The 27,128-nt window shown below is 43.9% G+C and overlaps 1 protein-coding gene across 2 annotated transcripts in view; it reads left to right on the forward strand.

Annotated features, from left to right (window-relative positions):
• Grin2a (glutamate ionotropic receptor NMDA type subunit 2A) overlaps positions 1-27,128 on the forward strand; it is a 422,636-nt gene that overhangs the window by 326,645 nt on the left and 68,863 nt on the right. For both annotated transcript variants that reach the window (XM_059270019.1, XM_059270020.1), the window contains exons 5-9: positions 6,680-6,848; positions 6,953-7,106; positions 12,947-13,072; positions 17,142-17,371; positions 25,678-25,838. In XM_059270019.1, coding sequence (XP_059126002.1) covers positions 6,680-6,848; positions 6,953-7,106; positions 12,947-13,072; positions 17,142-17,371; positions 25,678-25,838 — 840 coding nt within the window. The remainder of the gene's footprint in view (positions 1-6,679; positions 6,849-6,952; positions 7,107-12,946; positions 13,073-17,141; positions 17,372-25,677; positions 25,839-27,128) is intronic.

The raw sequence follows: 27,128 nt of genomic DNA on the forward strand, positions 1-27,128 counted from the left end.
GATGAAGGACCAGGGCAAATGAATGCCATTAGGCCTTGTGAAGGGAATCTGTAGAAGAGTTATAGCTCATAAGGTAAGGGTTAGACATTCAAAGGCCTGGAAGAAGGACATCCTAAGTGCAAAGGCCCTGTGGCTGGAAAGAGCTTAGCAAGCTTGATAAACCAAAGGAAACCCGTTGAAGACTGGAGAGGAGGGAGCTGGAAGGATCATGGAAGAGAAAATGTGGGAAAGGGGCTCAGGCATACGGGGCAGGGTTCTGTGTGCTGAGATTGATCAGATGAAAGCAGTGTCTCCCACAAATCCAAAAGCTTAACTCAGCAGGACACTTCTGACCATCACAGCACTCTGCCTGAAGCAGCCAATCATGTGGGGCTCCTTGTGTTTCCAAATCTACGGGAGGAGTTAGAGTGTAAAGTCAGTAGCCTTACTGGAAACCATCTCAGCTGGTGGAAAGCTTGCCTAGTGTGCAGGAAGCCCTGGGTTCAATTCCCAGAACTACTGAGTACAGTGGTGCAAGCTTTTAATTCTAGCACTCCAGAAGGGAGGGTCAGAAGTTCAAGGTTATGCTCAAATACATAATGAATTTGAGACCAGCCTGGGGTACATGATTTTATGATATAAATGTATGATATGATATGATATACATACATACATACATACATGCATATATATTATAATCAGTAGCCTCAGAGGCAAAACTAAGTAGATCCAAGTTCTGAGTCATATTTCTATGGAGAAACATAAACCCAAATAAATTACTCTCTTTAAAAGAATTGACTTTTCTATTGAAGATTAAACAGCTTAATACATTAAAGTTCGTGGTTTGGGTTCCTGCAGGGAGGTGGTAGCGTTTTCCATGTGGAAATGTGAAGAGCTTGCTGTGCCTGTGTGTCCAGGCAAAATTAAGGTGCTGGATTTCACTTAGATCAATAGAAAGATACCAGGATCCACTAATGCCGACATTAACACGGATGAGAACAATTGTTTCCCCAAAGTGAAAGGCTCTGTGCAGGCCTGCAGAAAGAGCCCAACCAGACATCTGCTTTCTTGGTAATTCTCTGGCGAGGAAGACCTTTTGTGCCTCACATGTCGTCTCTAAAACAGTAGATTCTCAAGTGGACTCACAGCTCTTCAGAATCTGAGGAATGACTTCCCATCTGCTCCACCAAGTGTTGAAGGCACGGAGAGAAAATTGGAAAGATTATTTGCCTTGATCTGTGTGGAGAAATGGTCATTCTACCAATAAACTCCTTACCTGTCAAATCATTGACGGGAAGAGAGGGAGTTCATTTAAATTTATATATATATATATATATATATATATATATATATAATGTATAATATGAAATTATTTTATATATTGCATACTCAAGTATTATATATATATATATATATATATATATATATATACACACACACACACACACACACACACACACACACACACACACACGTGTGTATATATTATTAGAAGACACTATCTTGAAGCAGATGTCCTGGTCTTCTGGCTGTTACAAACTTTTTGCCTCCTCTTCTGCAATGTTCCTTAGGTGTGGGGGTTGTGGTATAGATAAAGCAATTTGGGCTGGAAACCCATGATAAGTTGTTCTCTGTACCTTGACCAGTTGTGGCTTTCTGTAATGGACTCTGTCTGCTATGAAAAGAAGCATCTTTGATGAGGAGTGAGGCTTACACTTATCTGTGGCTATAAAGACAAATATTTAGAATACAGTTAGAATTGTCCTGGTTTAGGAAAGAGGCAGGAGTAGGTTCTCCTCAGGATTCTATAGCCTCACCAGCTGTAGGTGATAGGCTAGATTTATAGTGCCAATAATTCTTTTATACTAGAAATGCTTTACATACCTTTTCATGTAACCATGCATCTTAGTTGTCAAAATTAAAAGAAGGTCTATTTTGGCTCATAATTTTAGAGGAGTTTCAGTCCATTATGACAATGTGAAGGTTAAAACTGTCCTTTGACAGGATCTGTTGTCACCTAGGATGCACCCTTCTGGGCATGTCTGGTTATAGATTGGGTTCATTGAGATGGGAAGGCCCATCCTAAATGTAGAAGGCACCATTCTCTGGCCTGGAGTCCTGAAGTGAATAACAAGGAGAAATCAAGCTGAGGGCCAGCATTCTACTCTGTGTCTCTCTGTCTCTGCGTCTCTGTATCTGTCTCTGTGTCTGTCTCTGTCTCTGCCTCTTTCTCTCTGTCTCTCTCTTTCTCTCTCTCTCCTTCTTGACTATAGATGCAATTAACCAGCTGCTTCCCATTCTTGCTCCCATGCCTGTCTGTCCATGATGGACTGCACCCTCAAACTGAAAGCCAAGTGAAGTGCTCACTTCCTTGTTTGCGTCAGGTATTTGGTCACAATAACTAGAAAGTTAACTCATATAGTGGGGAAGGCATGGTGGTAGGTGTGGCTCCATCCATGGTGGTTGGAGACTGGCCTGGATGTCTTCATATACAGCAGATAAAGAAGCAGAGCGTGAAGAAGAAGTGAGGCTGGAATATAATCCTCCAGAGTCTCCTCCCAACAACCCACTTTCTCCAGTGAGGCCTCACCTTCCAAAAGTTCCACAACCACTCCAAACAGCAGCCACCTGCTAGTGACTAAACGTTCTAACACATGTGCCTGTGAGAGACACTTCACACTCAAACTGCGCGTGTTTCTAGCCATCCTGTAAAGTGATGGCCTCTCCTCTCAGGAGTCAGGGCACTCATCCCAGTTCCCTGGTCTGTAATAGCAGGCCCAGGCTCTGTACACAGCGCTGATTTGCATTGTTCTCCACCACTGGCCACACAGGAGAATTGCAAAGCCATTGAACCACACATCTTATTGGCTCCCTTTCCTTGTATTTGTTTCTATGAATCATCTTTGCTTTGAGTGCTGGTGGAGAGCTGAAGAAGCCTGAGTATCATTTCCTAGGGTTTTCTGTGATTAAGTCACACCCCCTTCACACTCACAAAGGCTGGAAAAGGAGTCATCAGATGTTGGGAGTCATCAGGTGCTCTGTACTCAGTCAGCATAATGAATTTAATTAGTAACTTTGCCTGTTTTTTTTCATGTTGTGTCTTTTTGTTTTGTTTTGTTTTTAGTTTGACAAATTACTTTAGATATTTCAAAATATAACACAAAATCTACCAGTGTAGGGTTTATTGGAATTGTAAGCATTCATACTATTCATTCCTGGAGTTTTTCACCTTCCCAATATGACTTTTCATTCCTATTGACTAATAACCCTTCATTCCTCCCCCATCTCCAGCTCCTGACAATCATCATTCTATGTCCATCTCTTTGATTTGACGTCTTCGGGTTTGTCTTTTTGTGACTTGTTTATTACACATCTTCACTCATATGTCAGAATTTTATTCCTTTTTAGAGCTATGTGTATATACCACCTTTAGTGTATCAGTTCATAATTAAAATTATAATTTTTGATCACTTATTCCCATTGGAGCCTCAATACTACAGGTGACTTATTCCATTCCCACATTAATTTTACTCTCTCACTGTGAAATAGATTATTTCACGAGGGGCCCCCTGAGACACAGACACAACCAGCACAGGGGACCAACAGCAGCTCACTCAGACACAGGCACCTCTTATACCCATTAGAGGAGGAGATGGGCAGACGTCAAGGCAGAAGTACATACAACAACATAAAGAGCAATATGGCATCACCAGAACCTAGCCCTCCTCCAACAGCAAGACCTGAACATCACAAGGTAGAAGAACCAGAAGAAAGCGACCTTAAGAACAGCATCATGTTGTGTCTTTAGGACCTAGTTGCTTACATAGAGGAGGCACTCACTGGGTGCATATGGGGTGAACATTCACTGTGGCCATCTATATCTAGAAATAAATCTTGTGGTCAAGGGATGTCATTAGCTCACAGGCTGACTGAGGCCTGTGAATACCTGTGATCTTGACTCTAACATACGGAGCATCAGCAACTTTTGTCTGCTATCCCAAGAATCTTAGCCAGATGGAGGAAGAGGAGTCAGTGTGTGGTGCAGTCACCAGCAGAAAGAAAGAATCTAATCAGGGCACACATGTCAAAGCTACATATAGAGAAAGGAAAATGGTAACTGCTCTTGCCGTTAACCGAGTGTACTAGGCTCTGTTTCTATTGTTCTTCAGCCCACTGTAAACCCTCTGTTCTGAGTATTCAGTGGGGAAGAAGCGGGTACTTACTTCCCATAATTTTATAACATTGGCCCCACCAGTCATTATATGTGGATGTAGGCATATGTGGCTTCTTAGATGAGGGTAGAAGGTCAGAGAAGATTACTTAGGTTGTAGGGTAAGACAGGGAAGTCACCATGATGCATCTGTCCAAAGGAAGCCAGATCACTGAGTAGAAGTCTGGGGTAGGAGCAGGTGTAAAGGTTAAAACAGTGAGTCAAGTGAGGCCACCATGGCCTTGAAATAAGAAAAAAGATGTAACCTGCAGCTCAATCCCATCACCACAGTTGTACTGCCAAACATTTCCACATCATGTATGCAGACACTAATAGACATCTATGAGGCCTGACATATGTGTATCCAATTAGATGCAGAGTGCATACTCACTAGAAAATGTGGGGAGAATATCTCAAAGGCATGGGAAAGAAAAAATACCCTGCCTGTCAAATACAGCTACCTTTCCTATTTAATTTTTTTTCTGGATGGCATTTTGAGAGGTTTGATTTTGTGTAGCTGTGCTTATGTTTGTATTTCTTTGTAGCCTACTTTTTCATAAGGCATGTAAACCTTTTCCTATTTTGATCTTGAATTTCCATAAACACTATTTGGATGCATAGTTAACAATTCACTGTGTAGATGTATGAAAAGTGGAGTTTTCCAATAGAGCAGGTATTCCATGACTGTGGGACTCGCCTACAGGACTGAGCTAACAGGATGCCCATTGATGCAAGGAATAATTGAGTGCAGTACCAAAAAGATCTTTTGGTAAGGTTCTCTGGGAGCAATTTCCTACTTGTTTTCAAAGATCATGGTGCTTCCTTTGGTTGTGAAGGATTTGTATGGCTGTCCCTAGGATCTGACCTGTCAAGTGAGTAAAGCCAGGTGACTATAAAGAAGAGTGAGCAGAGCCCCCTGGGAGGTTACAAGGTCACCTTCAATATGGCAATGCTATGTGAATTTTTTTTGCCTGTGAATGTATATGTGGTGTGTAGGTAGGTGTATGTTCAACTGTGTGGAGCACATATGTGTATGAATGTATGTATGTACACTTGTAGAGGCCATCAGTTTCTAAACTGCTGTCTACTTTATTTATTGAGGCAAGGTCTCTTATTGAACCCAGAATTTACCAGTTACTCCTAGTCTATCCAGCCGGTTGGTGATCTCTGCCTCTCATGCCTGGATTACAGGCAGCCACCATGCCTGCCTGGCTTCTGTGTTTTGGGTTCTGGGATCTGAACTCTGATCTTCACATTTGTGCAGGAAGTGCTTCTGTCCTGAGCCACCTCCCCAGACCCTGCTGTGTCCTCCCAGGACTTTTCCCTGCCCTGAGGTGCTGTCGGGTGAAAGTGCCATCTTTGTAACTCCTGCCATGCGTTTACACAGAAAGAATGTTATAATAAACCCTCACTGGAGACTGGCAGCTCTGGTGAGAGGTGAAATCCACAACTCCAGAACAGCAGAAAGCTCAGGTGCCCTGACTAAGGCACTGTCTTAGCACCCACTTCTCCCTTTGGCTCTAAGAGCTCATCAGGGTGAAGATGCAGAAAAACCCTACTCTCCTCAAGGCTTTCTAATTCTCTGCTCCATTTCCCAATAAGTTTTTTCCCCCCAAGATTAGTTTAGATCAGATGACAACAGTCTGGTCTAAAGAGGTTTTATGTGTTCAAAACTCTTTAAAAAACAAGTGTTGGTAACTTTCCTCTGAAGTGTGAACTGTACCAAATTCAGAGAAATTTCGTGGAGGTGAAGCCCACAGTTAGTATACAGCACTTACCAGAGTGCCTACTCAATTAGCATCACTCAATTAATGCCAACTGTTATCATTTAGCAGTTTGGGGGCCTGAAGATGTAGCTCAGCTCATAGAGGGCTTGCTTAGTATGCAATGGCTCTTACTTTTGGCACTCAAGAGGTGGAGATGTGAGAATCAGAAACCCAAAATCATTCTCAGCTACATAAGGAGTCTGAGGCCAGCCTGGGCTATGAAACCCTGTCTCACAAAACAAGGGGTTCAGGAGGTAGCTTAGTGGATAAGAGTTCAGGACATGAATGCACAAAGACCTGAGTTTGAATACTAGTTTGAATGCACCTATGTCAAAAGCTGGGTAAGCACGGCTGTATGTGCCTGTAACTCCAGCACTGAACAGGGGATAGGAAGAAACATACTCTGAGAGATTGTTAGCCAGCCAGCTTAGCCAAAATGGCAGGTGCCTTAGATTCAGTGAGAGACTCTATCTCAAGAGAACAATGTGGAGAGTGATAGAAGGCATGTGGGTATTCTCCTTTGACTACTACACATGTGCACTAACATGCACACACACACACACACACACACACACACACAAACACACACACACACACTAAAGAACTTCAGAACTCACTTCCCCTTTTGAGCTTCAACTTCTCATCCAAAAATACAAATGTATATGTAGCCAAGAACACAGGCTTCCAAGAGTAAGTTTCTGTGATTCTGGGACTTTCTTGGCAGCAACTCAACCAATGAAGGGATGAACGTGAAGAAGTGTTGCAAGGGGTTCTGCATCGACATCCTGAAGAAGCTGTCCAGGACTGTGAAGTTCACCTATGACCTCTACCTGGTGACCAATGGGAAGCATGGGAAAAAGGTTAACAATGTGTGGAACGGCATGATAGGTGAAGTAAGTTATCTTTGCTACCTCCAGGTTCTCATCCCCTCAGAGGGTCTTGGGGTCCAGTGGTGCTGGGAAGAGAGGATGAAGGCCATGTTCTTTCTTCCATCCAGGTTGTCTATCAGAGAGCAGTCATGGCCGTGGGCTCGCTCACCATTAATGAGGAGCGTTCGGAAGTGGTGGACTTCTCGGTGCCCTTTGTGGAGACAGGAATCAGTGTCATGGTCTCCAGGAGCAATGGCACCGTCTCCCCCTCTGCTTTCCTTGGTATGTGAATTTCATAGTAATAGCTTCCCCGGGGGGGGGGGGGGGGACATGGGCATTCTGGGCCGGGGAACTGCCTCAGCTGGTAAAGAGCTTGCTGTGTGAGCATAAGGACCTGAGTTTGTTCCCCAGGTTACGTGTGAACTCTTCCAGCTAATGGGCACCCTATCCCTTCAGCTCATATGTTTTCGTTTATCTTTAAGTTGGGCATTTCTGCTGATAAATACCATCACATATTTAGATATTGGTCTTGATTATGTAAAATGAAAATTAGTATATGGCTAAAACCAGGAAAACATTTTAAAAAATGAATTAACCTGTCTGTCCACAGTTAATTTAAATAAGCCTGTAGGACTTGATTCACCATCCACACACACCTACCTTCCACTAATCATTTGTTTATTAGAAGTAATGGAAACTGCTGAGTGATTTATTCCAGTACTATAATAAACAGAAATAGTCTGAGGAATATACACTGATATAGAATTAATAGACTCGTATTTTAAAGTGTGCCTATACTTCTTGCCATATAATTTGAAACAGAAGTGCTTTCAACTTTGCTTCTAACAATTTCATAAATGTGTTTACATAAAAGACAATCAAGGTGGAGTTACTCTCCCAGTGTCCATGCCATGAACACAGGACTGTATGTGTGCTGGCATCCCGGAGGGAGTCAGAGAAACTTCTGGCACACAGCCAAGCACAATTAATTTCTTCTTTAAAGCGACTGTGTGCTTACTAGAAATTATTTTCTAGAAGTTATCTTGTTGAACATCATGAAGTTCAGATTATTAACTTTTCCCTGATATTCCCATATAAATGAGTTTGTCCATATTTGGGACGGTGAAGACAGATGTTTGTCTCGGGATGAAAACTCTAGGAGCAGAAGAAAATGGTTTTATTAAGGTCAACTGAATTTCTTATACTTTTCTAGAGACAGGAAAACATCATTAAAGAAAATCACAAGGGCTGGAGAAATGGTTCAGTGGTTAAGAGCACTTGACTGCTCTTGCAGAAGATCTGAGATCAGTTTTTTAAAATATTTTTATTTTATAATTATTTTAATTTTACATATCAGCCACGGATTCCCCTGTCCTCCCTCTTCCCACGCCCCAGAATCCCCCCCCCCCAATATGCCCCCCATTCCCACATCCTCCAAGGCAAGGTCTCCCCTGGGGAGTCAGCCCAGCCTGGTAGATTCAGTTGAGGCAGGTCCAGTCCCCTCCTCCCTACACCAAGGCTGAGCAAAGTGTCTCAGCATAGGCCCTAGGTTCCAAAATGCCAGCTCATGCACCAAGGACAGGTCCTGGTCCCACTGCATGGTGGCCTCCTGAACAGTTCAAGCTAATCAACTGTCTCACTTATCCAGAGGGCCTGGTCCAGTTCCATGGGGGCTCCTCAGCTATTGGTTCACAGTTCATGTGTTTCTGCTAGTTTGGCTATTTGTCCTTGTGCTTTTTCCAATCATGGTCTCGATATCTCTTGCTCATATAATCCCTCCTCTCTCTCATCAATTGGACTCCTGGAGCTCCACCTGGCTTGGCCATGGATCTCTGCATCTGCTTCCATCGGTCACTGGATGAGAGTTCTATCATGACAGTTAAGGTGTTCGGCCATCTGATCACCAGAGTAGGTCAGCTCAGGCACCCTCTTGACCATTGCCAGTAGTCTATAGTGGAGGTATCTTTGTGGATTTCTGGGGACCTCTTTAGCACTTTGCTTCTTCCTATTCCCATGGGGTCTTCATTTATCATGGTATCTCTTTTCTTGTTCTCCCTCTCTGTTCCTGATCCAGCTGGGATCTCCTGCTCCCCTAAGCTCTCTTTCCCCCTGATCCTTGCCCTCTATTACCCCCCCCCCCACAAACCCCCAGTTTGCTCATGTAGATCTCATCCATTTCTCTGTCATTGGGCAATCCCTGTGTCTTTCTTAGGGTCCTCTTTAAAAAGGTAGCCTCCCTGGTGTTGTGAGTTGCAGTCTGGTTATCCTTTGCTTTACTTCTAGTATGTACTTATGAGTGTTCAGTTCTTAACACACATATGGCAGCCTATGATGGCCTGTAATTCCAGTTACAGAGAAGCTGATGCCCTCTTCTGGCCTCCATGGGCACTGCACTCATTGGTACACAGACACACCCAGCCACAAACACTTACACATTGAATAAATAAATTACAAACTCTTACTGACTTGTGGATACCAACTTCAAACCTATACTTTTGCTCCCCAAGCCTTTATTTACGTCACGTCAGCAGCCGGTATCACTGCCAAGCTACTTTCCCTTGAGTACAGTGTTGACTAACAGGATGTTTAGAGACCGCTTTATTCACAGCAGCATATAGAATGACTATTTTCATTTCTGATAATCCAGTTAAGCTGTTGAAATCCTTGCTACTCACTGCATTTGAGTTTTGCACTTGTTACTTCAATTTCTCCAACCTTTGTTGGTCTAATAACAAGCTCGAGAAAGACATATCTTGTTATGTTCTCCCCTTTGTCCTTTCGTCTGACAGATCCATATCTGGAGGGAGCCTCATTACACCAGCAAAATGCAACTGGCTCATCCTACAAGTAATGCAGACTCTTAGTCATTATGAGATGGGCGTTTGACTAGTTTCCCTGGCTTATTTTTCCTGCATTGCCCACCAGACTGTTTAACATAACACAGCTCTTCTCAGGGTTAAGAAAAGATGGGGGAAGGACTGAATTCATGCAGTCATGTAGAAAGAAATGCATCTCTTTTCACAAAATGCCCACGTCCCTGACCAGAGAGAACTTTTCTCCAGTGCAATCAGAGACAGAGTATCAAGTGGCTTGTCTCATAAAAATGGGTCACCGATATTGAATCTGGCCTCAACCCACTTTTGGTAGATTTTTTAATCTTACCTATGTCTGTAGACTATTTCCATTGGAAGTCAACTCTTTTGCCCAGTTTAACACCCCTTATTCATACTGTCTCTTTAAAAATAAACTAAACTGTTCAGGAGGGAGCTGCTTTCGACGCTATTTTCATGCAGTAAGTTTAAAATATTTTTCCTGGTCTCCAGATTACATCCCTGTCTGATTGACTGTGCACCCCTTATTTACAGACATCATGTGCAGGTTTTGAAAGTCATAATGAGCCAAGCTAAGCTACATTTTTCCATTCATGGGCTCAGCCATGCGGAGAGCCTAAACACTCCAGATCTGATTGTGCCGCTCTTTGTTAGTTCCTATTCTCTCTCCCCCACAAACTCCATTAATTCACTTGGGAAATGTCGGGCAGGTAATGCTGCTGAGCTTTTGTGTGAAACCATAACCAGGCAGCTCTCTTCAAGGACAGGGATGACGTCTTATGATAGTTCCATCCAGTTCTTTCTAAGAGCTTGCCGAGTAGGTTAGATTCTTACATCCATAGAAATGCTGGAGTCTCCCACACTGAAGTCCCTTCATAGATAAATGGTGAATCTGTTTTAAACTATCGGACGATATAACTCAGAGCAATTTAAGATATTTTTGGGTCACCTCTCAGGTGCTATGGACTGGTCCACTCTGTGTGTGTGTGTGTGTGTGGTCTGCAAGTAGCAGGGCACAAACAGGTACTTCATCTATTAAAACCAGAATACTGGGTCACTAAGATGACTCAGTGGGAAAAGGGACTCACCACCAAGCCTAACCACTGGGTTCAATCCCAGGGCCCCACAGGGTGGAAAGAAAGAATTGATTTCTGCAAGTTGTCTGATAGCCTCCACAAATGTTCCTTGGCAAGCGCACACACACACACACACACACACACACACACACACACACATACACACACACTACGTATACATGACATGCAAAATAAATAAATAAAAACTCAATAAAATTTAAAATCATACTCCTGAAGCAGAGCCCTTGATTTCTGAGGCATGATCACAAGCCAAGAGACTGATGATGTCACCTTCAATGAGGAAACATTGGATCAGTGGCTGGGATCAGTTTTCTGACTAGTATGTTCATGATTAGTACGTATTCTGCCAAACAAGATCTGCTGCAGGTTTAAAAATTCTGACACATGAACAGAATGCAGTAGTGATTTACCCTTAATTTTTATGATGGTATCAGGTCCTACAGAGAAATGGGAGTTAATTAGTAAGTGTGATTTTATTAACTGAAGGTGCTTTTTCAGCACTGGGGATGGCATTTCACTTACCATTTTTGGCTTTAATTGTGGAATCAGTCATTCCGTCCACTCTGTGGTGTATGTATACAGCATTTAAGAGGCAGTGTTAAAGGCTTTCCCCGGGAAGGCTCATGCACTCATCATGTGTCCCAGCAAGTACACCCTACTTGCAGAATTACTTTAACATCTTTATTCTTGATGATTAAATAATTTTTTGATTTCCTAATTATCCATCTACTTATCTTCCTTTTGGATGCACCTCATTACCAGGCTGCAGTGATTCCAGGAACATAATGTTATTTATTACTCTAGCTGAAATCAGCTAAGATAAATTTCAGTTGCAGCCTCAATTCCTTGAGCTCATTTTTGTGTTAAACAAGGAAGCTATCCCATCACATGTTGCCCTTTAACACACTTACACTATTGAAATTGCGTCCCAAACCAGGCTCTAAATTGTGCACTATCATTAAGGTTTAGACACCACACTACTTCCTTGCTGTACATTAAGATCATCTCTTTGGAATCTGCCTGTGTCAGGGACCCACAGGCTCTATTCCTGACTGACATTAGCACTTCATAAAACTTGTAAAAATGGTAAAGTATTTACCATCAAGTGGCATTGTCACACTTATTATGTTTTACTCTCAAAAGTGTTTCTTCTGGGGAAAATGACTTTCAGTTAATTTGTGTCTGTGTGTAATATACTCCCCACGATGCAATCAGTTGGAGATGTGTTCATTAAGATTTTTTTTTTTTTGCTGAATTTTCTAGCCCATCCATATCATGCATGATAACACAGCTTTAATCAGCTAATTTTCATATTCTCAATCAGGTTAAGTGGAAGTGTTCCTTTATATACAGGATCTCTGACCTTTCTAGAATGTTGTAGGACTTAGAACCTTGTGCCCCACATGCTTCTGAGACACCTGCCTACTGCCCAAGTTACGTGAACCATTAAGATGACTTGTAAGGAAGCAACTATTTACCCATCTAAGGCTTCATCACCTCTGCTCTCAATGACATCTGATGGAATTATTCCATGAACGTAATAGCTTAGAATAGCTTTTGGTTGTAGTTAAGCCCATCACCCGCCTCAGTAAGACATGTAGGCCACAGGGATCTCATCCATCTGCAGCAGAGGGTGCTAAATTGTGACTTTCTAATATTCTTGTCAAGTCCATGATTTTATAATCCTTTGTAACAGGTTATAATTTTCCATCTACTTTTGAAATTCCCCACACATCCTCACCACTAGTATATAAAAATACAAATGAAAGTAAAAATTAAAACCACACATTTGTAGCATCCATATACTACCTATTTGAGTCTGGCTTGTTTCTCCTCAGCTTTGGTTTTCTAGATGATTCTATGATTAGGTGGGGCCCTGTGACCTGTTTGTTTGCAGTCTAACATATTCCTTCTCATCTTATCATTCTTTTTTGCTTATATTATCCTTGACCTGGTTTGTATAATGTCACATTCTCTTCTCTATTTTTATTATCTCATGTACAGTTTTACGAAGTGTCTCAAATCATTTTATAAAGAATGGTTTCACATATGAATAAAAATGACCAGCTTCTTTGGAATGATCAGATTTGATGACAGCATGTTCCATAAGCTTTCAGCTGGGTGAGTGGGCTTCCTTCTGGGGCTGAGGAAGAACTCACTGATTACGCATTTGTCCTTATCTCTTTCCCTGTAGAACCCTTCAGCGCCTCTGTCTGGGTGATGATGTTTGTGATGCTGCTCATTGTCTCTGCCATTGCTGTCTTTGTTTTTGAATACTTCAGTCCTGTTGGATACAACAGAAACTTAGCCAAAGGGAAAGGTAAGGAAGCCTCATAAGCCTGGTACAAAGTGAATGCTGTTTCAGGGCCAGGAAGGTGGCTCAGGGCGTAAGGTGCTCGCTGTGCATATCTCCAGCACCCATGTAAAAACCAGATACCACGGTGAGCATCCATAACCAGCACTGCAGGTAACGGAGCAGAAACAGGCAGATTCCAGGGGCTTGCTCATCAGCCAGTCTAGCGAGTTGGTGAGCTCCAGATTCAATGAGACCCTGTCTCAAAAAATAGAGTGTAGAGTTATAGAGGGAAGATGCTCAACGTTGAACTCAGGCTTCCACATGTGCATGGGCATGAGCTCTCACAGCTGAATGCACCCACATGCACATATGTGCATAACACACACACACACACACACACACACACACACAGAGAGAGAGAGACAGAAACAGAGACAGAGACAGACAGAGGAAGAGAGAGAGAAAGAGAGAGAGACTTTTAGTTTTAGAGCACTTTACCACATGTTGCTGAGTTGTTGTGGTGAATCTTCATAAGAATAGTGTTGACACATTGATGTGACAAGTATGATCTGTTTAAGCATGAAACATTTTAATTTTATTATAATTCGAGGTCAATAGTGGTTAGGTAAAAATCATTGATATTCAATTTGTTGAGAAAACAGAGTTGAAGGGTTTTGGCAATTTGTTTTAAAAATGTAGATCAAAAGAAATATTAAAGTCACAGCAAGTCTCAATTTCAATCTATGAAAATAAAATGACTCAATAGATTCAACTTTAAGAACATTCTTCAAACTAGTGAATCTTATTTGCATTAGTTTGACAATAAATATAACTATAAAGTGGTGTATTTCCCCAGAGTTAAATTTTTCCCTGATGGTGCTGATTGTAGTGTACTGTATTTGATAAGAATTGGTAGGTGAAAAGTGGAATTTAAAGATATTCTTTGGTTATAACTCACTAAGAGGCTTGCTAAACACATCACATCGTTTTGAGTAGATTTCCCTTAATGCACGGCACCTTCGTAAGTGGATGTTATTAGAAAGCATCCAATCCCTTTCCCCTAAAGTGACTTGATATTGCAGAGACAGGAGACCTTGGGAGCAGGAACAGAGTTCAGGGCTATAGTCCTTGCCCAGCATATGCAAGGCTCTCAAGTTTGGTGCTCCTGCCACAAAAAATGAAGACCTTGGTGTCTCAAATATCCCTCCAGAACAGGACATCCTTTAATTCAACACATACACATGTAACTTGAGAGATTTAATACTAGAAACAGTCAAGAGGTCATGGGAATTTATTAGGGACATTGTTTCATTAAAATCTTTCTACTTCTTAACTATTGAAGAGCAGCAAATACTACAGAAGCCATCTCCCAAACCACGAAAGGGCCATACATAAACATGTGTTTAAGTAAGGGCTGAACCATAAAGGATCTTTCAGCACAGCAGGGAAGGTGATTCCCTGTGATGGTTACACGAAGGTGAAGCAGGACTTCCACCAACAGAGCAGTTGTGCCCTCACACAGACCACGCGTGGATATTTACTGAGTCTGTTCTGTGTGCCAAGCCCCATGTGGCTGCAGGCGACAAGGTGAATCAGATGGAGGCTTCCTAGGACTTAGGTGGGGAGACAAGAGGTGAGCACATTGATTGTCATCACAGTTAGTAGTAAGTGCAGGAAGAGCACAAGCCAGACTCACGCCATGGTGAGGGATGGGGCACGAAGACCAGGAAGGGATCAAACCAGTGAGGTTCAGCTGAGGTCGAAAGGAAGAGTTTAGCTGTGAGAAAAACAGAAAAGAGCATTCAATTAGAAGCAGCCGCCCACAGGAAAGTCTGGAGCTCAAACCCATCCTGACATGTTGGAGAAACAGAGGATGAAAGCAAGCCTGGTGGTGGAGCCTTGTCATTGTAGCTCCTGTAGTGGTGGGGCAGAGGTCCAAGCTCAAGGCCATCCTGGGTTACAAAGACTAGTCTGGGGAAGTTGTAACTGACCTTTCAGAAGGACTGAGGATGCAGCTCAAAGGCAGAGTGCTTGGCTAGTGTGTACAGGGCCCTGGGCTCCCCTCCCAGCAGAACAAACAAACCAACAAAAATAAAATATGGAAGACATGAATTTAGGAGGAAGATGTGATGGGGGGTCTTCAGGGGAGTTTGGAGTAGGAAGTAAGGGATGGATATGGTCAAAATACATTGTATATACCTATGGAATTTCAAAGGTAATAAACCAAAAAGATTAGGGTAGTTTGGACTAGGTTAAAGGCTATGAAGGTGGAAACAGGTGGATATACTGGTGATACATCATGGAGAATAAAAATGATTTGAAGATCATTTTCTTCAGCGGTTCATCCCTTGGACAAAGTATACACTGGAAGATTACCATAAGAAAACCATCAAAAGAATATTAAACAAGCTAGCATACAACCCTCACCTCTAACCCACTTGCTCCCTGTGTCCTGTTCCTGTGCACGTGACAGCTCAGGAAATAAGAGCACTTAGTTTCTCTGCAAAATGTTTTCTTTTACATTTCACTGCATTTTATGGGTTAAGTTACATAGTGCAGAACAGTACTCACACATCAGGAATTCCCCAAAGTGTCCTGAGGGTCCCCCTCTCAGCTACCTGTGTCTGACTCTTAAATGGCTGTCACTTCTGGTCAGGCTTTCTGTAATTAAGTAGCTGATGAAGTCAGCAAGATTGACTCAAGAGTTCCTGACCTCTTGGGAATAAGTCCAGAAAATCATAAAACTAGGCAAAGAGAATTGTGGGAGATTGAGATCGAGAATTACAGGGTTAACCACCTTCTCCTTCATGTGTTGAGACTTACAGGATTAACCACCTTCTTCATGTGTTGAGAATTATAGGGTTAACTGCCTTCTCCTTCATACGTTGCATGGTGGGCACTGTGGGTATGTGGGAGCGAGTCTGGTCTCCAGTGGAGGAAGAGTCTTCTCTTAGGCCCTGCCCAGAGCGTCCTAACTCCCATCCAAGCGAATCCTCTCCTGCCACTTTATTTATTGCCCACTCGGCTAACATTGCCAGCTGAGGTCTCGGTAGATCATTTTGTCATATCTTCATTTACTTAAATGACATAAAAATTAACCTTCTGCTTAAAGAAGGCGTTTTTCTCTCTCAGAGTGAGGGCATAAATTGATTTTTTTTTTCTGGTACAAGACGAAGTCTTGAAAACTCTCACTTGAGTGGTTTACTGTCCTCATATGCCCTATCCCAATAAATTTCCACATATTGTTCTGCCTCCCAGTTAAGCCTGTCACAAGGAACACTTAAAAACTGAAAGGGACACACTGCTGAGAGGATTCGGAGAGCAAGGGAAAGGGATGGGATATCAGTCCATTCTCAGTGACTTGCAGCAAAATGTCTCCCTTCTGTGAAGTGTGGGAGAATTAGGCTCTATTGTTCTGTTCCTGAACGCCTCCATTTGAAAGGAGTTTGATTTGTATATTGTTCACACTTTACATGTGAATTTGAACAGGAGCAATTTCCAGGGACAACTGAATTCGAACCCCAAGCATGCTCTTGCCAGATTGAATGGCTCTTAGGGACAGCCAATAGTGAAGCACCCCCCACCCATGGACATGCTTCTGCAGGCTTCCTTTACATTTACTTTATGTATTTTAATTATTTGAGAATTTCATAAATGCATATAATGTGTTTTGTTCAAATCTACCCCCAACTCTCTCTCCTTCAAGTTCTCCTTTAATTTTTTAAGGAGTTTGGCTTCCCCAAATGGAAACCAAATCCAAATTTAAAAACATGTCCTAACACCACTTTTCACGGAAACCCCCACTTTGCATAACTCTTTTCTTTTTAAGACATGTGGTAAAATCCAGTTAGATAGAAATGTGAGGAAAATGCAAATTATCTTAAGGCAAAGAGAAGTTGACTGCAGTAAGGTTCTGGGGACAAGGGAAAAGCATAACTCTAATGAGCTTCTGTCTTCCACCCTCCAGTGCTACTGGTGACTGCCACTGTGCACACCACACACACACACACACACACACACACACACACACACACACACACACACGAGTGTGCACTCTCAGCGAGCGCTCTGACCATTCCTCTGCCACTTGCAGCTCCCCACGGGCCTTCTTTTACAATTGGAAAAGCTATATGGCTTCTCTGGGGCCTGGTCTTCAACAACTCCGTGCCGGTCCAGAATCCTAAAGGCACAACCAGCAAGATCATGGTGTCAGTGTGGGCCTTCTTTGCTGTCATTTTCCTGGCCAGCTACACAGCCAACCTGGCTGCCTTCATGATCCAAGAGGAGTTTGTGGACCAAGTGACAGGCCTCAGTGACAAGAAGGTAAGGAGACCCCTTTGCCTTGCTGACTGAGGCCCCCTGCTAACTGCCAGGGGTGATTCGGGTGGTTAAGGGCTCAACTGTCTACTGTATAACTCAAAAGCAGGAGATTTCTTCCATAAATTGCATATTCATGAAGTAGAGACGCCATCTTAAACGCCACTGCCCAGTGTGTAACAGATTCTGGATCCCAGCTTGTCTGTGTGGTCCCTTCTCACATTTATAAGCTCTTCTTAAGGATGCTTAGACTGTGGCTCTGCAGCTCCAGATCACCCTGAAGCATTGGTGGAAACTTGGGGATTTGATCCTGAGGAGGGTGTGCTGCCAGACAAGAAGCACCTTGGAGAAGAGCTGTGGGGACCCCTTGCCCTCTGAGAACTCGAGTGGGTCTTATCCAGATGCCGTGCCTTGGATTCTCAGCATATGACATTTAAAAAAGTCATCCCTAAACTCCATCCAGAGACAATGATTATGTCTGTTCTTTACTGTACAATCGAGTCAGCCTGGTTGGTGGCCCTTCCGACTCTCTGGAATGAGCACAGAGGTGTCTGCCACTCTGCTTCTTCTTAGCTGCTCTTCAACAACCCGCCCCAGTAAGCTGGGCTCTATACACCCGCTCTCCCCATCCTCCTTCTCCGTCCTCCCTCCCTGTCCTCCCTTCCCGTCCTCTTTCCCTGTCCTCCCTCCCGATCCCCCCGCCCCCCCCCCCCCCCCGTCCTCCCTTCTGGTCCTTTCTCCCTGTCCTCTCTCTCCATCCTCCCCTACTCCTCTCCCCCCCACCCCCCCACTTCCCCCACCCCCCGCACTGGATCCCAGAGAGGGCTATGTGGTTTGACTGACTGTTCAGAAACCTCGAGGAGGATGGAGAGAGGTAAAGTGGGTTCATTCTCCTATTGAAATTTTAGCTCAGGAAACAAATCCCGACTTGCTAAACTCAGCAGTGCTGAGCCTGCAGCGCAGCAGAGATTTTCTGTCTCGTGTGTGAGGATAATTTGTCTCTTTATAAAACCTCCCTGTCGCATCTTGTTGACATAAGTCTGCATCTACCCTTTCAGCATTCATCAACAAACTGCTGAGTAGAAAATCAGTCAGTGAAAAGCCTTTGCAGCTTATCCATACACTCTTGGAGAAAGGGGTACACGGTGTCCTAGAAACAGAGAGACCGCGAGAGGGTCAAAGATGGAGTCACCTTCACAAACATGACTTAGGAGTGCCCGGCCTTTCTCAGAGGGCTAGAAAACTCCCACACCACCGGGGTAGCTGCCCTTCCATTCCTACCTTCCCCACATATTCCCTCCCTCTTGCTCACCAAGCTCTCTTTCCCATTCCCACACACCCCAGGCTCCTTCCCAGCGGGGCGCCTTTGGCCTTCCTGGTCCTGTGTGCGGACTGTTTCACCCCGATTTTTTCCTGGCTGCTCTTCCTTGAATTTCAGGCTGGAGAGAAAATATCAAGCCCTCAGAGAGATCTTTCCTGGCTACTGGGGTGAGCTTGGCAGACTGAGCCAGAGCTCTGGAGAAACCTGAGTTTTGAGTAGGAAGAAGTAAACAGCAGAGGAGAGGGAGCTGCCGGCGGGGAAGGGACTTGAGGGTTACGTTGATAAGACTAAAGTGGGCTCAGAGTTGGTCAGTCAGTTTGTCTGTCTTTTTTTCTTTGATTTTTCAGTAGTGGGGTTGAATCTAGAGTCACTGCATGCTCCCTGAGTGCTCTGCTACTGAGCTACATCTCCAGCACTCTTTACTTTCTGCTTTGAGACGGGGTCTCACTACATTGCCCAGGTTGGCTGTGAACTCATTCTGGTCTAGACAAGCTTTGAACTTGTAATTCTTCTGCTTCAGTTTCTTGAGTAGTTGGAATGAGATGCCTGTGCCTCCAGGCTCTGGTAGAAAAGTTCTTTTTATAGCAATTCTAGCACTTAGGGAGTGTTTGGTATGAGTATCGGTCGAATGCATGAATGCATGTATGCTATGTTAGACATGTATACCCCTCACTTGAGTCCACTGGAACCTCTCCAGATCTGTATCCCCAGCATTTTACCTGCTCTCTGCATGCTTTGCTGATAAAGGCTCATAGCAAAGGTCTTCGGCGCTGCAATGGTAGAATTGAGGTCACCTGTAATCAATATGAGCAGTACAAAGCCCAGGTGCTCCCCCACTCTTCAGATGGACAAATGGAGGCATGTGGACTCTTCAGACTAGCCACAGAATCTCACAGAGATACAGACTTGGCCTCTGTCAGACCACCAGACAGACCCTTGGCCAGCTTCCTGCCCCCTTTAACTCCCTGCTCCCGTCTGTCATTATTAAGTCATTGTCATCTGAAGCAAGGGGCATCCACAGACCACCAGGGTATTGCATCTAGAGGCAGAAAAGTTAGATCTCCATTTCCTTTCCGCCAGGACTAGCCACATCATGTGACCTCACTGCCTGCTGGTTCTTCTCTGTGAATCTAGGGTTCACCCTTTTGGAGAAGGTAAAAAGGTGCTGGAACTGTGAATGAGCCTTTGTCCTAATTAGCTTTCTGTTGTCATGGCAAAACACTGACCAAAAACAATATAGCCATTACCAAGGAAAGCCAGGACGGGAGCTGAAGGCAGGAACCTGGAGGCAAGAACTGAAGCAGAGGCCGTGGAGGAGTGTTGCTTAGTGGTTGCTTCTAGGTTCATGTAACCTTATAAACAGAACCACCTGTGCAGGGTAAGCTGGACCCCCCTTCATTGATTAGCAATTAAGAAAAGGCTCCTCAGACATTCCCACAGACAAATCTGATGGAAGAAATTCCTCAATTGAGATTCACTCTTCCTAGGCTTGTCTAGGTTTATGTCAAGTTAATGAAAGCTATGACAACTTCATGCCCCTTGACATCTTTTACAGGCCGGGCAAAGGTGGCGCACGCCTTTAATCCCAGCACTCAGGAGGTAGAGCCAGGCGGATCTCTGTGAGTTCGAGGCCAGCCTGGTCTACAGAGCGAGATCCAGGACAGGCACCAAAATTACACGGAGAAACCCTGTCTCAAAAAACCAAAAAACAAACAAACAAACAAACAAAAAACCCAAAGTACTATTCAATGACTCCATTATATGATAGGGTCAAAGATGTAATCCCTAGAGGAAGTGATTGGGAGAGGCAGTTCAGAACTCTGCCTTGAATGGGAAGCTTTTCCACGAAATCGGTTGACAAACTATTTTGCTTTCTGTCATGCTCCTGTGGGTACATGTAGAGGTCAGAGGTCAATGCCAATTGTCTTCCCCAGTCATTCTCCACATATGCTTTTCAAACAAGACCTCTTACTAAACCAGGAGCCCACTTTTTGCGGTAGACTGGCTGATCAGAAAGCCCCTGGGGTCCCCCTGTTTCTATCCCCCTTTCCCTCCCCAGTCCTAGGGTTATATGTGTACGCTGCCATGCTCACTTTTTTATGGAAATCCAATCTCAGGTCCTCAAGTTTATGCAGCAGACACCTTACCCACCCAGCCATTTCCCCAAGCCCTTGTTGCTATTTTCAAAGACAAAGAGAAAGAAATCCGTTGGATTGTAGTTTGGAGTCTAAATAATATGACCACTTGCAAAAAGACTAACTTAAAGCACCAATCGCATGGCTGACCTTCTCTGGTTTGGAAGAACCCAGTAGTAGATGCTGTATCCCCGTGGGACCCAGCTCAGCTCCCATGCTCAGAGCACCAAACGCAAACTGATAGCACCTTTAATTAAATGTTTGATGTAATTCGATAAACAAAATTTCCGAGTAAATAATCTAAATGCTCCTAGAAGATTAAAGGCAGCTACATTAGGGAAGTTTGCAAAATGTAAATCTGTACTGAATCAGTCTGTTAATACTGTACATACAGAGAGAGGAAGAGTACCTTGTGGGGGTCAAGCTCGACCTTGACCTCTGATGGGCATAAGGCTTCCCGTGTCTCAGTATCCTCAGGCCTTAATGTATGAACAAAAGAATATGCTAATTCTGTTCTGGAAAGTGGATCTGAGGATTAGGGATAAGCGCCTTACCACGTGTGGGCTACTGCTTATGCGGTATTTCCTCCTTCCCACTTCCTCTTTGCACTGCCTCCTCCTTCCTGTCCTTCCTCCTCCTCCTCCTTCTTTCTCTTCATTACTGCCGTGTTCTGGAGCCTGGGAAGTTAGTGTATGGAGGTGGACTCCTGCAACTACCCCTGCAGGGTTTTAGGGGCTTCCCAGGTAGTGGAGCTGTGTGTCCCTTCTCAGAGTCATGGAGCCTTGCTGGGCAGGGGTAGGTGTCACAGTCTAGGCAGGGAATCTTTACTTTGCTGAAGGCCAAGTCTGTTTGGTCTCCCATCACGAAACATGTGGTATGTGCTACAGAGATAGCTCAGCCATTAAAGGGCTTGTCTTGAAGTGCAGTAGGACCTGAAGTCAATCCTCCAAACCTGTGTCAAAAAGGGCAGGTGTAGTGGCACAAGCTTGTTATCCCAGTGCTGGGGAGCAGGCATCTGGCTGGTCCTTGGTTCTCACTGGCCTGCTTGGAGAGTTCCAGGCTAGTGGAAATTTTGTCTCAAAAGAAAAGGTGGATGGGTCCTGAAGAACCACACTGGACGTTACCCTCTGTCCTCAGCATGCACTACACTCACATGTGTGTGTACCTGTGCACACATGATTCACCCTCTGAAGACCATGCTAGGACTAGAGGCCCTGGCTACTAGGTATTTCCAGTTTAGAGACATGTGAGACACATCTTCCCCAAGTCTATAGTTTTGGCTTCATAAGGATACAGGGTGAAGAAATGCACTGGTTAATTGCTGAATTTATTTTGAAATTGTATTTCTTAGCTCTGTGTCTATCTCCTCCATCATAAAAGCATGCCATGGCTTATTCACTTAAATGACCTTCAGACCTGTCCTCACACTGAATATAGATGAAAGAAAATTAGGAACCAGTTCTCTGTTCTCCACGCTGGAAGGAGACTGCCTAAAGCTATGCTCATTGATGACAGTTACCGAGAACAACACACATGTGATCACTATGGCACATGTAATATGATCTGCATGAAGCAATTGAATTACATGCCATTTCAAGCATGGTATAACTGATTTCCAAAGCGATGCATAATGTATAGATAAGAGAAGCAGGCTTAGTGAGCTTCGTGGACTGCCCCAAACAACCCAGTTCCTAAGTTCCTAAGTTGGGGCGGGGGGGGAGGTGCTTTCCTGATCTGGACCTGTGGTGGCATTCCTCTGTGCTCCTTCTACACAGGGGCTACCCCTGCCTTCACTGAAGCCGCACCTGCTCCATTCTGCTTGCCTGGGACCCTGGCTGGGAGGAGGTCTCTCACCAGAAATCATTCCAGTAGGAAACATGGGACATCTACAGGGTAGATCTGGTTGAGAAAGATGAGCCACTTGTGACCCTAACTTTTCAGACTGAGGGTCAGGACTCTACAGTGAGCCGCAGAATTGATGTAAGGGTTTGGAACCCTCAAACAAGGACCTTCTCTGTGGACGGACGGTAGTGATGGTCGTACAAAGGGAGCATGTTTAACGCCAGTGAAAGGCACACTTAAATGTCTTAAATCACATGTTCTGTACATTTTATTTCAATTTTAAAATATATGAATATACTTTACAATCCAGAGAAAAGGCCACAACATTGTGACTTCAGTGTGTCATGTGTAGAAAGCACGAGCACCTCTAAGTTGTGCGCGTGTGTGTACAGGCAGCAGTGAAAAGTGTACAGTGAATCATCATTTGAAAATTTGACAACCTTTGATCTAGTGAGGGAGGTCTCTGGGTGTTGGGCCTGGCTGTGGGGGCTGTTATTGAAGTCTGAGGACATGAGACCATCACAGAGACTTCAGATTTGTCTGTCTCTGCGCAAATCAGAGGCAGAGGGGAAAGTGCATTTTAGTGCTGCATCCCCGCACACTTGCAGAGTGAAGCGGAAGGCTTTTAGTCAAACAGACCCTCTCCTCGTGTCCCTGGAGATGGGGAATGGCTGTTACAACAACTAGATTTATGAGCAGCGCTGTGAGTCCTGTTCCCCCAGAGCCTGCAGCTGCTCTGCAAGGCAGTCTGAGCTTGTGCTTTCTCTTCTGGTGATGAGCAAGGTTGCTGTGCACAGAGCCTTATGCTGCACGTACACACACACATACACACACACATACATGCACATACACATGCACAGCTATATACACACATGTGCATGTATTCACACATATACATTCAACATGTACATACACACATGCCTGTGCACACATACACATGTATGCATGCACATTCATGCACACACATACATACATATATCTCCTTATACATACACGTACCCACACACATACACACATGTAATATGCACATGCATGACATATCACATGTACACACACACTTTCTCACAATGCAAGGTGCACCCAGGCAGAAGGCTCTAGTTTAGACACAGCATGGCCCCTTCTCCCAGATCCAGTTACAGCTGCCAATTCTGCAGCAGTATGACTCATTTCGAGAAAATGATTTTCAACTGGAACTTTTAGTTGACAGTGAAAAGAAGTGTGAGTTCTGGAGGCAGGACTAGCACCTCTTGAGTAAACTTGGATACTTTCTCTGGCAGTTCTTAGTTTTGTGGAAAGCATGTGGGTCTGCCACTTGGAGAGATCCCCTGGGCTGTGACCCTCACACTGGCACAGGTTTGCTGGGCACTCTTACCCTTCAGCATCTCCAGGTCCTTGTCTACATTTCATTTATTTTTGAGACAATGTCTTGATGTGTGGCCCAGGTTGGCCTTGAACTTGTAACCTTCCTGCCTCAGCCTAAGTGCTCTAATACAGGTGTGCACACCATGCCCAGCATTTACACGGTCATATAATCCAAGCTTCAGTTTCTTCATATACAAAATGGAGCCATAAGATTAGTCTCATATCTGAGAGGCTGTGAGGGTGCATGGCCAGTGTTTTCAGAAGGTTGGGGCACACTGCTATCCCCACGTAAGTCCTGGGGAAATGTCAGCTATTACAAAGTAAACTGACAACATGGGTCATTATGACTATAACCTTCTAGTTTCATAGCTCACAGTCTGTATAAAAATGCAGCTTGGGTATTGTTTTTGGCCACAATGAACAAAAATACTAAAGCATTAGTTTCCAGTGCTTTCTCCATTGCAGCAATTTGCCAAATGTTATGCTATTCAGTCTTCACAGTGACCCTATGAGAGAATTGCTGATGTGGTCCCTACTGCATGGGCCCTGCCTCTGCTGCCTCTAGGATCAATTGCATTTCTAGGATTCAGGCTACATCAGTTGACTTCTAATTGGGTTGAATATCCTGAAACATGATCTAAGTACATTATATATGTACATAAAAAGCTCTAACAAAACCTATAGTTGCATACAATTAATGTTATATTAATAAAATGTTTTAAATCTGTGAACGTGGGGCTGGAGTGACGGCTCAGTCAGCCAAGTGCCTTGTAGGCATGAGGACTCGGGTTCATCTCCGAGAACTCCATCCAGACTAGACTATTTGGAGAGTTCCAGATTCAGTGAAAGCCCCTGTCTCAAAACACAGGATAGATTTCTCTTGAGGAATATCTAAGGTTGGCTTCTACCCTGCACATACAGGAACACACATCATGAGCATCCCCCCCCCCACACATGAACACACACATACACACACACAAGCTGTGGGCAGGTAGTACCAGCCAGTCAGTCAAGAAACAATCATGGAGCATAGGAAACTTCATGCAAGCCTGAGGATCCCAGGAAGTAGAGTCAGTGGAGGCTTCAGCTCATAGGCTTTCCCTGGGTCTGTCATGAGCCTGTCACAGCAGCTGGCAACTGTTAGGATTCCACAAATGCTGCCTGTACAGATGACTGAGAGAATGGAGGATGAATGAGTGATAGCATACAGCCATTTTCTGGAGATGAGAGCAAGATATGACTGGCAGGAATCACAGAAAGGAAAATCTTCATCATAAAACAGGTAAGTGAATTTGAATAAAGCAGACCCTTAACTCCTTCAGCATATCTTGGTGCCAACTGTGTGTCTAGCATGATGCTAGTCTCCTTAATGGAACAGGAGAGCTAACCTCAGCAGAAATTCATTGAGCAACAGACCAAGGTCCATGTTTGGTTCTGGGGAACAGTTCAGAAAACACAAGCTAGATGCTGTCTTCACCTTCCTGGGGATCGCAGGCCCACAGGAGATAGGATTAAGCACAAAGAAAGCTGAAAAGGACCTTCTTACTGCTCTGTACTTCTACATGCTCAACCTCTGTCACTGCATGAATGCTCACTCTCTGGTTTCTTCTCGCTCTTCCTTTCATCTTCCCCTCCCCCAACTCCCCCTCCAGTTTCAGAGACCTCATGACTATTCCCCGCCTTTCCGATTTGGGACAGTACCCAATGGGAGCACAGAGAGGAATATCCGTAACAACTACCCCTATATGCATCAGTACATGACCAAATTCAACCAGAGGGGAGTGGAGGACGCCTTGGTCAGCTTGAAAACAGGGTAAGGACAATGCTTTCTTCTTCTCTGCAGGCATCAATGCTTAAAGGTGACAGCAGCAGACTCTGCATGTCACAATGCTTATCTGTGAGACTGCCTGTTTTCTGGAGAGCTACTGCAGGCTAGATGGCCGCCAGTAGAGGAGTGTTTGTGTTAATCTGATGAGCATCATGGGCTGCCTGTTAAGACGAGGCAACCCACAAAGTGTGGAAACTTGAAAAGCCCAGGGGTTCTGTAAGCTGATAAAAGAAGTTCGTCCAACTCCATGGGATATTTTAGCCATGTAGAAAGACCTAAAAAGGTCGAGAGCTTAAAGAAGTAAAACTAGACTTCTATTAGATTATTTGGGGGAGGGTAGGATACTGGTAACAGCTTGACAGTACAATATTGATGAAGGTGGCTGGCGATGAGGCTCAGAGCAAAGTCTGTGTCTGGAGTGCAGAAGTCCTAAATTTCATTCTAGACACACTGAACAAAATGGTGAAGGAGAAAGGAAAGAGATAAGAACTCAAATCCTTTCTAAAGACACAACCAGTGTTCTGGTCTACCCATTGACATGGTGGAATAGACCTGTATTAGTCAGGGGTCTCTAGAGGAACATAACTGATGGAATGAATATGTATATGTTTGTGTGTGTATGTGTAATGTATGTATGTATATATACACATATGTGGGTATGTATATATATAAAGGGGATTTATTAGAATGGCTTACAGGCTGTTGTTCAACTAGTCCAACAATGTCTGTCTACCAATGGAATGTTCAAGAATACAGTAGTTGTTCAGTTCATGAGGTTGGATTTCTCAGCTGATCTTCAGTATATGACTGCCAGCAAGAACAAGCAAGCAAAGAGAGCAAGCCTCCATCCATACGTGATATATATATATCAGCACAAAGTGTGGCCCAGATTAAAGATGCATCTTTCCACCTCAAAAGATCTGGATTCAAAGTGGGTCCTCCCACTTAAAATGATTTAATTGAGAAATAAAAACCTCGAAGGTATATCCAGCCATTTAGGTTTTAGTTATTTCCAAATGTAGTCAAGTTGACAACTGAGAACAGCCATCACAAATCCCCACCTTGTCAACCTGATACACAATCATATCTCCTTATATTATGCTTTCATTTACAAATGAAAATAACTATGTCATAATTACACCTAACATAATATAACTATCACTTGTACAACTGTAAACACATTATAAATTTTAGAATAGGTGGCAATGTCCCTTAAGGGACATTCTTTTAGTGTCTGAAACTCAAATATAATAATCCCTAATACTCTCTTACTTG

This window comes from Peromyscus eremicus, chromosome 8a, assembly GCF_949786415.1.
Source record: "Peromyscus eremicus chromosome 8a, PerEre_H2_v1, whole genome shotgun sequence".
Taxonomy (NCBI): Eukaryota; Metazoa; Chordata; class Mammalia; order Rodentia; family Cricetidae; genus Peromyscus; species Peromyscus eremicus.